At 41.8% G+C, this 13,131-nt stretch overlaps 1 protein-coding gene across 2 annotated transcripts in view; it reads left to right on the forward strand.

Moving 5' to 3' along the window:
- The window catches only part of PTPDC1 (protein tyrosine phosphatase domain containing 1), a 51,412-nt gene that overhangs the window by 27,345 nt on the left and 10,936 nt on the right, over window positions 1-13,131 (forward strand). Inside the window, exons 1-6 of one of the 2 annotated variants that reach the window (XM_038772292.1) lie at window positions 3,463-3,754; window positions 4,351-4,522; window positions 5,542-5,622; window positions 5,879-5,997; window positions 6,939-7,076; window positions 8,521-9,770. In XM_038772292.1, coding sequence (XP_038628220.1) covers window positions 3,541-3,754; window positions 4,351-4,522; window positions 5,542-5,622; window positions 5,879-5,997; window positions 6,939-7,076; window positions 8,521-9,770 — 1,974 coding nt within the window. In that variant the 5' untranslated portion in view covers window positions 3,463-3,540. Of the gene's footprint in view, window positions 1-3,462; window positions 3,755-4,350; window positions 4,523-5,541; window positions 5,623-5,878; window positions 5,998-6,938; window positions 7,077-8,520; window positions 9,771-13,131 lie in introns of those variants that run through there. The other variant, XM_038772293.1, reaches the window with a different exon arrangement.

Below are 13,131 nucleotides of genomic sequence, written 5' to 3' on the forward strand. Positions count from 1 at the left end.
CCTCAGTTACCTCATCTCTAAAATAGGGATTACGATTTTGAGCCCCATATGGGACATGGACTGTGTCCAACCTGATTATCGTATATCTGCCCCAGCACTTAATACAGTGCCGGGCACAAAATATGTGCTTAACAAATACCACCATTTTGTCCAACTTCTTCCCTGATAAGTTCCATGGCAATAGCCCAGAATTGACAGTTCGACCTTTGGTCACTGCAGCCACCGAAACCTTTTCTTCTAGACTGGTCATGGGAGGAGAATGAAGGATGCAGATTGAAAAAAAAAACCCAACAAAAAACCAATTGTTGATAGTAGAACTAAAAGGGAGCACTTGTACATAAACTGAGGCAAAAGAAGCACAGCTTCAGGGTGCAAAATTCTGACACCTAAGGACTCTGTTTCTCCTCCTTTCCCAAAGCCCTTGTTGCTTTCTGTATAGCCAGGGTGGCTTCCGGGAAACTGTTTTGGCTGGCAAGTGCCCCAAGGAATTCAAGTCAGAGTAGCTCCTGTTTCAGAGACACCTCAGGTTCTGATTTGACCACCGTGTAATGTAACATTAATGATATTGGCAATCAAGTTGGACTGATGAGCTCAGAATTGAGGTTGTTTTGTTGGCAGAAAAAGTAACCTGAGCAGAGCCATGTTCATTCATTCATTCAATCATATGTATTGAGCACTTACTGTGTGCAGAGCACTGTACTAAGCACTTGAAAAGTTCAGTACTCAGCTCAGAAAAGGTCTGTACATTAGTGGTAGTTGGATATGAAGAAGCAGGGTGCTATATAGAAGCAGCATGGCTCAGTGGAAAGAGCATGGGCTTTGGAGTCAGAGGTTAGGGGTTCAAATTCCGGCTCTGCTACTTGTCAGCTGTGTGACTTTGGGCAAGTCACTTAACTTCTCTGTGCCTCAGTTACCTCAGCTGTAAAATGGGGATTAAGACTGTGAGCCCCCCGTGGGACAACCTGATCACCTTGTAACCTCCCCAGCGCTTAGAACAGTGCTTTGCACATAGTAAGCGCTTAATAAATGCCATTATTTTTATTATTATTATTATTATATGAAGCTCTGGGACCTAAGTGCCAAGGTTGTGATGGAAGGGGGGTTATGCCAATATTTCTTCCTTTGGATCCTCATCATTACCCTGTCTTTTGCAAACTGCATTTCTTCCCCCACTTGAAAAATGACACATAGGGTGTTAGATACATGCTTCATCTAATTTAAGAGATGTTTTTTGAAAATGCCTTTCTCATTCTGTGTACTTGGGGTGCCAACCTTTCATTTTGAGCACAGGGACAAACTTGGTGAAAACCTTAGAGTTTGGGGGACTTCAAGGGGAAGTGATGTCCAGGGGGTTGTGGCTTCCAGTCAGAGCCCCCGAAATCCCCTGACGCAGCTCCAGAGCCTGATGAAAGGGGCAGAAAAGGCCCTGACATTGCTGGTGCCAAATGGGGTGCAAAGAGTCTGCACCTGGACTCTGGAACACCACCAGAGGCAAGAGACCCCCAACTCATCCCCAGAGCCAATGTTGGGGTTTGGGGCTGGGCCAAGGGAAGGGGAGTCTCCAACATAGCTCCCAATGCCCTTAGAGCCCCTGGTTGTCTGGCTGGGCCCAGGGCCAGACCAAGGTGATCAGAATTTGGATTTTGGAGAGCCCTGAGAAGAAACAAGGAGGCTGGAGAGGAGGGAGGAGCTGGGCGGAATAGGAGAAAAGAGAGGGGAAGGAGGAAAGAGAAAGGAGAGAGTACTCACCCTTTCAAGTTTTCACTTGAGCAGCTCTCTCCCTGCCAATTATCCTTGCTCCTCTCCCACTACATCTTATCTCGCATGGTTCATTTCTCCCAAGCCAACCTGCTCACAGTTCCTCATTCTCATCTCTCTTGTACTGACCTCTTCTCATGCCCTCTCTTTTACCTGGAACTTCCTCCTCCTCTCCTCTGACAGACCATGGCTCTCCCCACATTCAAGGCCCTTTGGAAGTAACATGTTCTCCTGGAGGCCTTCCCTGATTCATCTCTCATCTTCCCATCCTATTTCCATCCCAAATGACACTTCAGCACTCCCGTGTCCCCTAAGTGCTTAGGTATTCTCTCACCCCCATTGTACTTTTGCCCATATCTTTATACTCTATTGCTTCCTCCCACCTGTAATTTATTTTCATGGCTGTCTCCCCTGCTAGGTTGTAAGCTCCTTGGGAGCAGGGATCACATCTACTAACTCTATTGAGCTCTCCCAAGCGCTTAGTATCATGCCTTGCCCAGAGTCAGCACCCAGTAAATATTATTGACTGGTGAATTGCTCTGCCACTGTCACCTGCCAAAGTTCTGCGGGTATTGCCCTCTGTCCGGCTCTGCAAATCAGTACTCCAGGGTTTGCCAACCAAACACCCACCTCACCCCAGAGAACATCTGCCAGATTCTACGGAAGTCTTGGGGCTAAATGGGATCTTGCCTCACCCCCACCAGAGACCCACAGGGGCAAGAGAAACCCAGCTGTCTTCCCCAGCCAGGGAGCTGTGACTTGCCTTTAAGCGGGGAAGAAGGAGACCTGACATCTTGCCTCTGTTTCTGGCCACCACCCGGCTCCAAGAGCTCAGGGGGCCAGCTACAGCTGCCCACCCTGCCCAAAAAGCTGTGGAGGTAAAGCTATGAGCTTCACCACCCCCCATGGTGGCCAATCCCATGGGACTGATGGCCCTCGTCGCCTCAAAGGAGATAGACATCCTTGAATGGCTCATTCTGGATAAGTACCAAGTCATACCTACTGAGTTAGAAAAATGTATTTTTAAAAATGAGAAATGGGAACTTAAAAGGGCTTAAAACATCTCACCGCATAATTTGTATGCTTTGATGTATTTCTACCTGATTGTTGAGCACTTGAGTCAACTTGCTTGAGGAAAGAGGTCTATCTTGGAAATAAAATCCCTGGTTATCAGTAAACTGGAGAGGTTCATGAGGGAAGAGTCTCAAGTAGTTCAGTATGTTCTTCAGTTCAGTGGACCGTGTTTCTGAAAAGTCCAAAATAACAACAATTTCAAAGTGTCATGGGAAGGAGAAATGAGAGGGTTGAAAGGACAGAGAGAACGTTTTTCATTTTTATTAGGCATGGAAATCTGGAAAAGCAGAACTTGTACCTTGCAAGCTACAGTATTTTTTTTTTGTCTTAAGCATTGTATTTGTGTCCTTTGTACCTCTCCTATAATATTCAGGCCTTTTAAGACCAAAGTGTTTTGAGAAACATAAACAAAGGTCTGAATAATCCCTCTCTGAGGCTTTCAGCTTGAAATACTTGCTATTCTTACCCACATTTTGAACAATTTGTCCAGAACGGAATTCGTTCATATAGTATTTTGCTTCCACAGAGTTAGCGAGAATCAGTGGCTTCATTGTTTGTTACTATGGAAACCAGTCAGCCTATCCTGAATATATCTGTTAGATCACAGAGAACGAAGCACATATCTCCGTATAACTTCATCAGTGAGCAAGTTGAGATTTCCTAGTCACTGGTCTTCTAAGGTGTGACAAGATTCTTGCAAGGGTGATCATGCAGGGTTCGCCCCGGAAGCTTTCAGCTGTGAATTTTCTAAGTACATTTTTCCAAGGCCGAAGGCATTCGACTTCTGATCCCTTACTCCGTCTATACCAGAGGCGTCGGAGCTCAGTGATAGAGGTGCTTTCCTCATCCTCTCATCGGGTCATGGTGGCTGTTTCCTCTGTCAGCAGCGCAGAGCTAAATCCAACTTTTCCTGAAAGAAAAAGTAAAGTTCTTTTTCTTTTTCTTATAGATTGCCAAAACCTTATTATTTAGAAATGGGATTTGAGGGAAAAAAAATGCTTTTCTGTCTGCATTTTGTGTATTAAACTGTAGATTTGACTACTAATGGCAGGGACTTGGTTTTCTTAAACAAAGTATTTTTAAAAGCTTTAAAATGAGAAAAAAAAAACAAGTGTTTCATGTATTTTCATAGTGTTTTCTATTTATATTTCCTGAACAGAGCTTTATCTCCTGAGAAAGCTTTAAATGAGACAATTCATTTTCAAAAATAATGCTTGGGAAGATGGCAATTAGCATCGCAAGAGGAAGGCTCTTTGGTATTTGTTTCAAAACGAAGGATATTATGTACCTGTGATAAGAGGGAAATGGTTAATCTCTTCAGGAAGAAAGCTGGCTTGATCAAGCCCTAAAACAGTGTGGAATTAGAATCGCATCTAGTTCTTGATGCTTTTCTTTTGCTTTAAAATATTGAAATAAAATTGGAAGTGATGTTGTTTGCCACATCATTAAAGCTGTTTGCATCCCTTTTTAGAAGTTTTCTAGTACAATGCCTTGGTACTTCCTCTTGCTGTGTTTTAGGAAGTTCAAGACGTCCAACACCAAAATATACTAAAGTCGGAGAACGGTTGAGGCATGTTATCCCCGGGCATATGGCATGTTCAATGGCATGTGGTGGTCGAGCCTGCAAGTATGAAAATCCAGCACGTTGGAGTGAGCAGGAGCAAGCCATTAAAGGGGTTTACTCTTCCTGGTAATGTGGAGAACATGTTTCATTAAAACTCTCCCTCAGTGATAAATAACATGAATGAATTTCATTGTACATAATACTATTGTAATGATGATTGCACCTGCCTGTAGTAATAGTTGCAAGAGTAAACATGATCAGTACACTAAAAGACATCTGAGATTACTGGAGTCAGAAGATACTCAGGTGAGGGTTTGAGAAAATCTTGAGCTTTAGGATTTCAGGATTTTCACTTTTGAAATAACTTGGATTACTGTTGTCTGTGAAGACATAACGTTTCCACAAGAACACATGTGGAGCCTCTCTGAACAGGAATTGCTGTTTCACTAGACCCCACATTATTTGTGGCATTTTTACTTTGGGAGAGTGTCTTGAATATAAAGCTTGTTGCTTTTATAACTGTTTATGTATTTCTCTCCACCGATAAGAGGGTGAAGGAGCTGTTGTAAATCGAAGGCATCTCTTCGTAGATTAAAAGGAATGGGGAGTTGAGAAGAGGTGGTCCTTTCTCTTCTCTCTTCCCTCCCCAGACAGAGCATCGAGATGCTCTGCGACACCTTTGTGTTGGTGTGTGAACTATTGTGCACAGAAATATAGTCAGGAGTGGGGTAATGGGTTTGTGTTTACAGAAACTCTGCCATCAGCACAGCTGCTGCCACTTTGCTTCCCCTCCAGCATCTTCAAACCCACTCCAGGAAGGCAGTTGGAGGCAGAACAGGATAGAGCAGGACAGCACCACAGGCAGCTGCTGTCCAGGGAATGAGTGTTCTCTGGAAGTTTAAGCCCATTTCCAATGGAGAATTTTTTTTAGAAAAGGGTAGAATGAAGCACTCTGGAGACCCCAGGAGGGAAAAAATTGGGCTCACTGATCCTTTATTTCCAACTATGCAAGGGTTTTTACAAAGAGCATTATGATCCTGGAACTTTAAATAGGTATGGCTGCATTTGAAACTCCGAGAGCAGTGGGGGTAGTAGCCATTTTGCCTAATAAGCAGCTAATTGGTTTCCTCTCTCACCCTTTCCAGGGTAACAGATAACATACTTGCGATGGCTCGTCCATCAACTGAGGTGATTGAAAAGTACAACATCATTGAACAGTTTCAAAGGTAACTGGTCACATTTGCCCCACCAGAATTTGGGGACTGAATGGATGACTACCTTTGTATGTCTTTTCCATAGTCCTGTGACTAGTTGATGGGGAAAAGGTGTGTTCATTTTAACAATAGGTAGGGAAAAAATGTTTTCCAAATAAACCAGAAAACTGTATTTCCAAAATACCTGGTATGTTTTTCATTCCAATTTCAGGTGAATTTGCTTTTTAGTACTGCTCACCATGTGCTTATTTTTTCCCCCTTGCTAAAGCAGTGGCATCAAAACAGTAATTAACCTTCAGCGTCCTGGAGAGCATGCTAGCTGTGGGAATCCGCTAGAACACGAAAGTGGTTTTACTTATCTTCCTGAAGCTTTCATGGAGGCTGGCAGTAAGTTCACTCCTGCTGATGTTCTTCATTAATTATCAACTACAGTATTTGCAGAATTTCTGCTGCTGTGCTCTTGGGATAAGAGCAGTTATGTAAGTGCAGCTGCCCAATAGAACTCATGAAAAATGAAAATGAGCTAACTGCAACTTTGAATAACGCAGTGCTGTGTGCATTGTGCTGCTGTTAGGAACCAAGGGTTGTTTTCTTGTATTAGAGAGAGATGAATTAGGCTCTGTATAATGAAACTGATAGAGGCAACTACCGTAGTCCTTTACTAAGGGGAGCCTTAAGTTAGAGTACATTTAGAGACCTGTGCTGCACATGGCAATATAGCAAATGTTGACTCTAAATGCGTATTATTTTGACCCAGAGAGCTGTGCAGTAGGCAGTCCCCTCATCTTTATCGTTCACTTAAGAGGAGAAAAAGTCTGAGTCTGCCTTAGACAGTCTTTTGTGAGTCTTTTAAAGAGGCATTTCTGCCAAGAACAATGTTGCATGTTTTCTATCTATATCTTAGTAATTTGAGTGTGAATCACTCTACTTGTTAAATTCACAGTTATACCTTTCCATAAATTATTCCGACTGAACTTGGGTCTGAAATATCTCCCAGAATCCAAAATGTGTGTGTGAAAAAACATTAACAGCAAACTCTATTTTCATATGAGAAAATAACCCACTTCAGGTGCATACACATATCCCATCAGTCCCAGTCTTAGGATCACTGACTTTTTAAAAATAGTTTCATTTAATTTTCTTGGGACGTCTCCCTGACTAAATTGTGAGCTTCTTGAGGCCAGAGACCATGTCTGCCAACTCTATGGTATTGTATTCTCCCAAGTGCTTAGCAAAGTGCTCTGCACACAGTAAGCACTCAATAAATACCATTGATTTTAAAATCCTTTTTCTTTGCATATTTTTTACCCCTCTTTTTTCTTTTTAAGTTTACTTCTACAATTTTGGATGGAAGGATTATGGAGTAGCATCTCTCACTACCATCCTGGATATGGTAAAGGTGATGACATTTGCTTTACAGGAAGGGAGAGTAGCAATTCACTGTCATGCAGGACTTGGACGAACAGGTAAACTGTTGTGGTGATGTTTGTTGTTGTTTTGCCAAGGCATGCAGCCATTCAAATGTTCCTGTAATATTTTTGAGGAACACAATTAATGTCACAGGTCTCAAGTATTTCTCTTTCTAATAAAAGAAGTGAATTAACCATAAGCTTGTTATGGGCAAGGAATATGTCTGCTAATTCTGTTGTGTTGTACTCTCCCAAGCACTTAGTACAATGCTCTGCACATAGTAAGCGCTCAATAACTACGATTGAATTGAAGATTTTTTGAAACCGCTCAACAAGTAATCAGGAAGTGGGTAGGGGGAATGACAAAATTAAATCCTTCCACAATAATATTTCCAATTATATTTTTTAATGGTTTGGGTAAAAGCAGCAACCTCAGAAACAAAACACTCTTTTAACATATATAGTTTTCTACTATGAACAAAAGAATAATTATAAAGCAGATGTACCATTTTACACAGTTCATCTTTAATGGAAAACACAACCTCCCTATTACATCAAAAACACTCCTTGATCAGAACCCATAGTGGTTTTTTGGACCTGCCTTGCCATGATGGTTCTTGAATATTTTTGTCCTTTTAGGAAATTCTTTTCAACAGCATTTTGGCCATGGAATCATCTTTTCAGGGCATCGGAAGTTTAAGGCTGATAGCTACCAAATTTTCCTAACCTCTTTTCAGGCAGAGATGATTTGACTCAATGCATTTTTTTTCCTGGTGTTCAAGGGATTTGAAAATGTGTGGGATGCAGGGTGGATAGGGCTTAAAATTTAGGCTTATTGCCAGGAAACTTGGAAGTTGATGGGAGAAATAGAAACAGAACAAATAAAAACAAGGTGGATCAGAGAAAAGGAAAAAGTACTTAGGAATTGAACTGGCTAATGATCAAGAAGGAAAGTGGGTTGGGAATGTGAAGAATCCAAAAGCAAAAGCAGTAAGAGTGGGGAGAGAATTGCCTGGAATGCTTCATTAGTCAGGAACAAAGATAGCAGTAGGTGGGAAGGGCCAAGAGGCAAAATGAACTGGAAATCAGGAGTAGGAGTGTTGTAAATGAGTATTTAAGTCTTTTAAGCAATTCCTTCACTGCTGCGTCCAGAGCAAAAGTGGGATGGGACCAATCAGGAAAGGATCATTTCTTCTTCGAAAGAGTGATGGGGTCGGGGAGGGGAAGAGGAGAGATTAGAACAAGCAGGAAAGAGGAAACCCATACTACTCAGTAGAATTATTAGCCACCAATCTTGGGCACTGCAATTAACAGCTCTAATATGATGTAAAACAACTGTAAAATTGAGATGTAAATAAAAGGGGGTAATTTAAGACTATGCTTGAACAATGCAATCCCTCCCCTCCCAAATCTGGACTATAGTATTTCTATACTATACTGTTACTATATTTATAGTATAATCTAAACTCATGTAATGATAATCTGCTCTTCACCTTTCTAGGTGTTTTAATAGCTTGTTACTTAGTTTTTGCAACAAGAATGACGGCAGATCAAGCAATTATTTTTGTTCGTGCAAAGAGACCAAATTCCATACAAACCAGAGGACAGTTATTGTGTATAAGAGAATTTACCCAGTTTTTGATTCCTCTTCGCAATGTGTTTTCTTGCTGTGAGCCCAAAGCACATGCTGTTACTTTATCACAGTACCTAATTCGCCAGCGGCATCTACTTCATGGTTATGAAGCGCGACTTCTGAAACACGTGCCCAAAATTATTCATCTAGTTTGCAAATTGCTGTTGGATTTGGCTGAAAACAGGCAAGTGATGGAGGAAGAAGTGCTAGAGGTGCCCGATCTTACAGCAGAAATTGAAAAGACAGTTTCTGAGATGGTCACAATGCACCTCGATAAAGAGTTAATGAGACAAGATTGTGATGCCCCTGATCTGTTCACCCCCCCAGCGGTGACAACACCTTTTGAGAACCAGGATGCCGTTGAACAGGAATATGACCCTCTCTGGAAGAGACGGAATGTTGACTGTCTTCAGCCTCTGACTCATTTGAAAAGATGCCTCAGCTACAGTGATTCAGATTTAAAGAGAGCTGAATTTCTTTTGGAGCAAGGAGAAACTCCATGGACAGTGCCGGCACAAGTACTTCTCTGCCGCAATCTCAAGCAACAGAAGAGTATGAGCCATTGTTATGTTCAGCAGTCTCCTCAGTTGGATTTAAGTAAAGAAGACTTAGTGCACAATACATTTGCTTTCTGGAATCAGGCTAAGTTCAGTGGTATGGAAGGACCTAAAGGTAATGGTTCACCAGTTTTCCATAGGAGAAAAGTTCCAAAAGAAGTGCAGCGTAGTAGAACATTTTCTTCAGGCTTTTCAGGGGCACGAAACAGTAAGGAACTGGAAACATCAAAAATTGTAAATGTACATGACAAGGAACCAAGTAGGTTGTCGCGGAAAGTTGACGATCATAAGTGTGAATCTGGGAACAAGGAGGGCCGCGGACTGGTGAATTGTGCTGGGAATTTCTGTGGTGCACAGGACCGTGCTGCTTCTCCTAAGGCAGAATTCTATTTTGGATGTGAAAGCCAAGAAAGTAAAGACCCATCAGAAACTATTCCACATATTGTTTTGCAGTCTGAGTTGAGTATCGCGGCAAGAAGAATTTTGGCAGCTAAGGCCCTGGCAAACTTAAATGAATTTGTGGAAGAGGAGGAAGTGAAGCAGAAGGTGGAAATGTGGCAGGTAGTTTTATTTTGATAAATATGATTGCTATGAATCTAAATACTTGAAAATAAATCGCAGTGTTCAAAGCCAAATCTCCCATTCAATTAGAGATTACCCCTCCCACTCCCACCCCCATGCTGCTGTGCTTCTCCCACACCTCCCAAGGTGGTTCACTAATGGAGTTTTACAAGATAATCTTGTTCTTAACTTTGCTTAGCATCCATTTAGACACATTGAGCCTCTAGCCACACAAAAAGAAACCTGGTAGGATTTGGTCCCAGGTGGTCTGTTTTGTGTCTATTATCTACTGACCTGGAGAAAATTAGATGATCCTCTTCTGGAGCCCGTCAATGCCATTCTGAATAAGCCAGAAAAAGGTTTCTGCTTGGCAACTGAGAAATTCTGCTCTTTCTGGGGCTTCATCAAAGTTCTCGAATTTTCAGCTTTTGCAAATCTCTGGCTATAGAGCCAGCCTCTTTATGAGTCTGTGGGCTCTTATGAGTAGAAGTTATCAGTCAGAGGATGCTTAAACTGGAATTTGTGAAATTTGGGTTTCTTTCTTTAAATTTCTGTTTTAGAACCTGTGAAGTGAAAATTTGAAAATTAAAACTGTACCTGTAACGATCCAGTGGCATGAACCTAAGCCCATTTTAACCATGACTGGGATCGCTTTTTTTCTTTTATGGTATTCAGTGCTGGGGTAGATACAAGGTAATAAGTTTGGACAAAGTCCATGTCCCCCGTGGGGCTCACAGTCTTAATCCCCATTTAACAGATGAGGAAACTGAGGCACAGAGAAGTGAAGTGACTTGCCCAGGATTACACAGCAGACAAGCAGCATAGCTGGGATGAGAACCCAGGTCCTTCTGACTCCCAGGCCTATGCTCTATCTACTAGGCATTATGGTCAGGGACTCATGCTTGTGCATATATATGCATATATTATATAGAAAATATGCAATATGTGTACCTATATATGTATGTGTGTATGTATATGTGTATACACACACACACACACACACACACATATATATATATATATATTCACCACAGTTCAGAGCACATATGCTGGAGTGGGAAGGGTAGGGAAAATGACCCCACCCTGGTCAAAGCAGCCGTTATGATTTTGCGGGGGTTGGGGGGGACGACGACTGTGGCTGGAAGTTCTGTTTTTATCAGCTCCTACTGTTACTGCTCCATTTCCTACTGAACTCCCCCTTGATCTTGCCTCTACCCAAAGCCCAGAAAGAAGTGGAGCAGTAGTGGCAGGAGAAACTGTGTCTGGGGCTGTCACTGCAGTTATTGTGGCCTCTGTGCCTCACTTCCAGCTTTTGGCCATGGTGGCTGAGAAGATGTTGCCCCAAGGTCTCTAGCCCTGTCTCCCTAACCCCAGGTGAATTTAGCAGAGTGCTTCCTTTTCAACTCCCACACGTCAGCTTTCTATTGATTGCACTGCTGACTCACAGTTAGCTTCTGATTCCTTTGAATCCCAGGCCTTATAGTGCCACTTTTGTGCCTAGCCAGTCTTTCTCCCTCCTGAATCTGTGGGGCTTACTGCACTCAGTACAGTGTATTGCACCCAGTGGGCACTCAATAAATACCCTTACTAAATGCATTACCTTATATTTATCCTTATTACATTTGATTGTGTTTCTGCAGGCCCATTTTCCTATTTGTTCAAGTCACTCTGAATTCTGTTCCTTTCTTTCAGAGTGTAAGCAAACTTGCCTTATTGCTGCTATTGTTGTAAACGTGACTAGACCCATTCTTTAGCTAGGTCACCAGTAAGGATCCTGAACAGATACTGAAATGACCCAGGGCCAACCCTCATGGACAACCGCTTAACGAGTCCTGCTCCCCCTTTGACATCTTTAGGGTGCACCCTCGAACCAGCTGGGTACTCACCCCCAACCCCAAGTAGGATGGTTAGGAGGGGACTCTTCCAACTTGTCAATATGGCTGTCCTGAAATACAGATAGATTACTGCCATTATCTAATTATTATTTACATATGTTTTATTGCCACTTTATCCTAGAAGAGTAAATTTGCTATTCAGAGCCATGTTTGGTTGCTTCCTGATATCTTTTGCTCTTCTAGGTGGCTGCGAATTGATTGTCCAATGCTTCGTTCTAATATCTTCCCAAGTTATTGATGTTAAACTGACCACATCTAATGACTAGTCTTCCTTTTCCCCTCTCTTCAAGAGGGGTACATCATTTGCCCTATTCCAATCCTCCATGATTTCTCAAAGTCAGTAGCTAGTGGCTCTACGTTCACATCTGCCAATTACATAAATTCCCTCGGATGCTGCCTTCAACCCACCTGATTTAAATGCAATCTGGTTTTTAAAATACCCTTTAACCATACCTTCCCTGATTCTAGTTTGACTTTCCAACCTTTTACTCCAAGGGGAGCTTGCCTTGGTCAGCAGTTCACTTCTGATCTTTTTTGTAATGTGCCTTTTCTCATCCATCTGTTATTAGATTTCCCTTCCTGCCTACCAGGGGGCATGACATTTTCCCTGGTCTCCTCTCTATCTAATACAATTGAAGAATGCTTTTTATACTTCATTCTAGTTTTCCTTTCAAGCCTTCATTTTTCTAATCTTGTCCTTACGTAATCACACTATTTCTTTGTACTCTTGTGGCCTAATTTCCACTTTTTGGATAGTTTTTCCATTTGCACTTTAGGACCTCAAGAGTTCAATTTATTGCAATTTGTAGCTGCATATCCCTAAGTGAAAGACATTAGTAATATGAAGAACTATCATTAAGTTGCTAAGAGCATTTTTTTGCCCCAAATCCTCAGTATCATCTCATAGGCAGAGACTGCCAAATAAGTGGACCTGACCTAAAATCATGTCTCAGTAGAAGCACTTTAAATTTAATTTAGAACTTGTTTTTATGAGCACTAGATTCAGTGGAGCTTTACTTATTAGGATTGATCAGTTAAATTTATGAAGTTAAGCTGCCAGGCCCTCATTAATTTTTCAATAAGATGTGTTTATCGTTTCTACATTTCCTTATTCATGTGCTTTAGACTTAAACCTTTAAACACACAAGGCCCCTCATGGAAGGTACGTTTATTCCTCTAGACCTTCCTAGTCCCTGTGATCCCTCTAAGTAACACTGGGATTTGGGAATAAGCAAGGGGAAAAGCATAGGAAGTCAATTAATAGCCAAGGGTGGATATTGAGGTGCTTTCACATTTTCCCTTTATTTGCTTTTGGATCTAGTTAATTTTTCTTGAGCTAAGAAAAAAATGAAGTTGGAAGAAAAGAGGAAAGCTCATCTTCTTGCAGAATAATCTGAGCATATACGTGTGTGTGTGTGTGTGTGTGTGTCTAATCTTCAGTTTAAAAATGATTACCAATAATTTTC

Source organism: Tachyglossus aculeatus, chromosome X1 (genome assembly GCF_015852505.1).
Source record: "Tachyglossus aculeatus isolate mTacAcu1 chromosome X1, mTacAcu1.pri, whole genome shotgun sequence".
Lineage (NCBI taxonomy): Eukaryota > Metazoa > Chordata > Mammalia > Monotremata > Tachyglossidae > Tachyglossus > Tachyglossus aculeatus.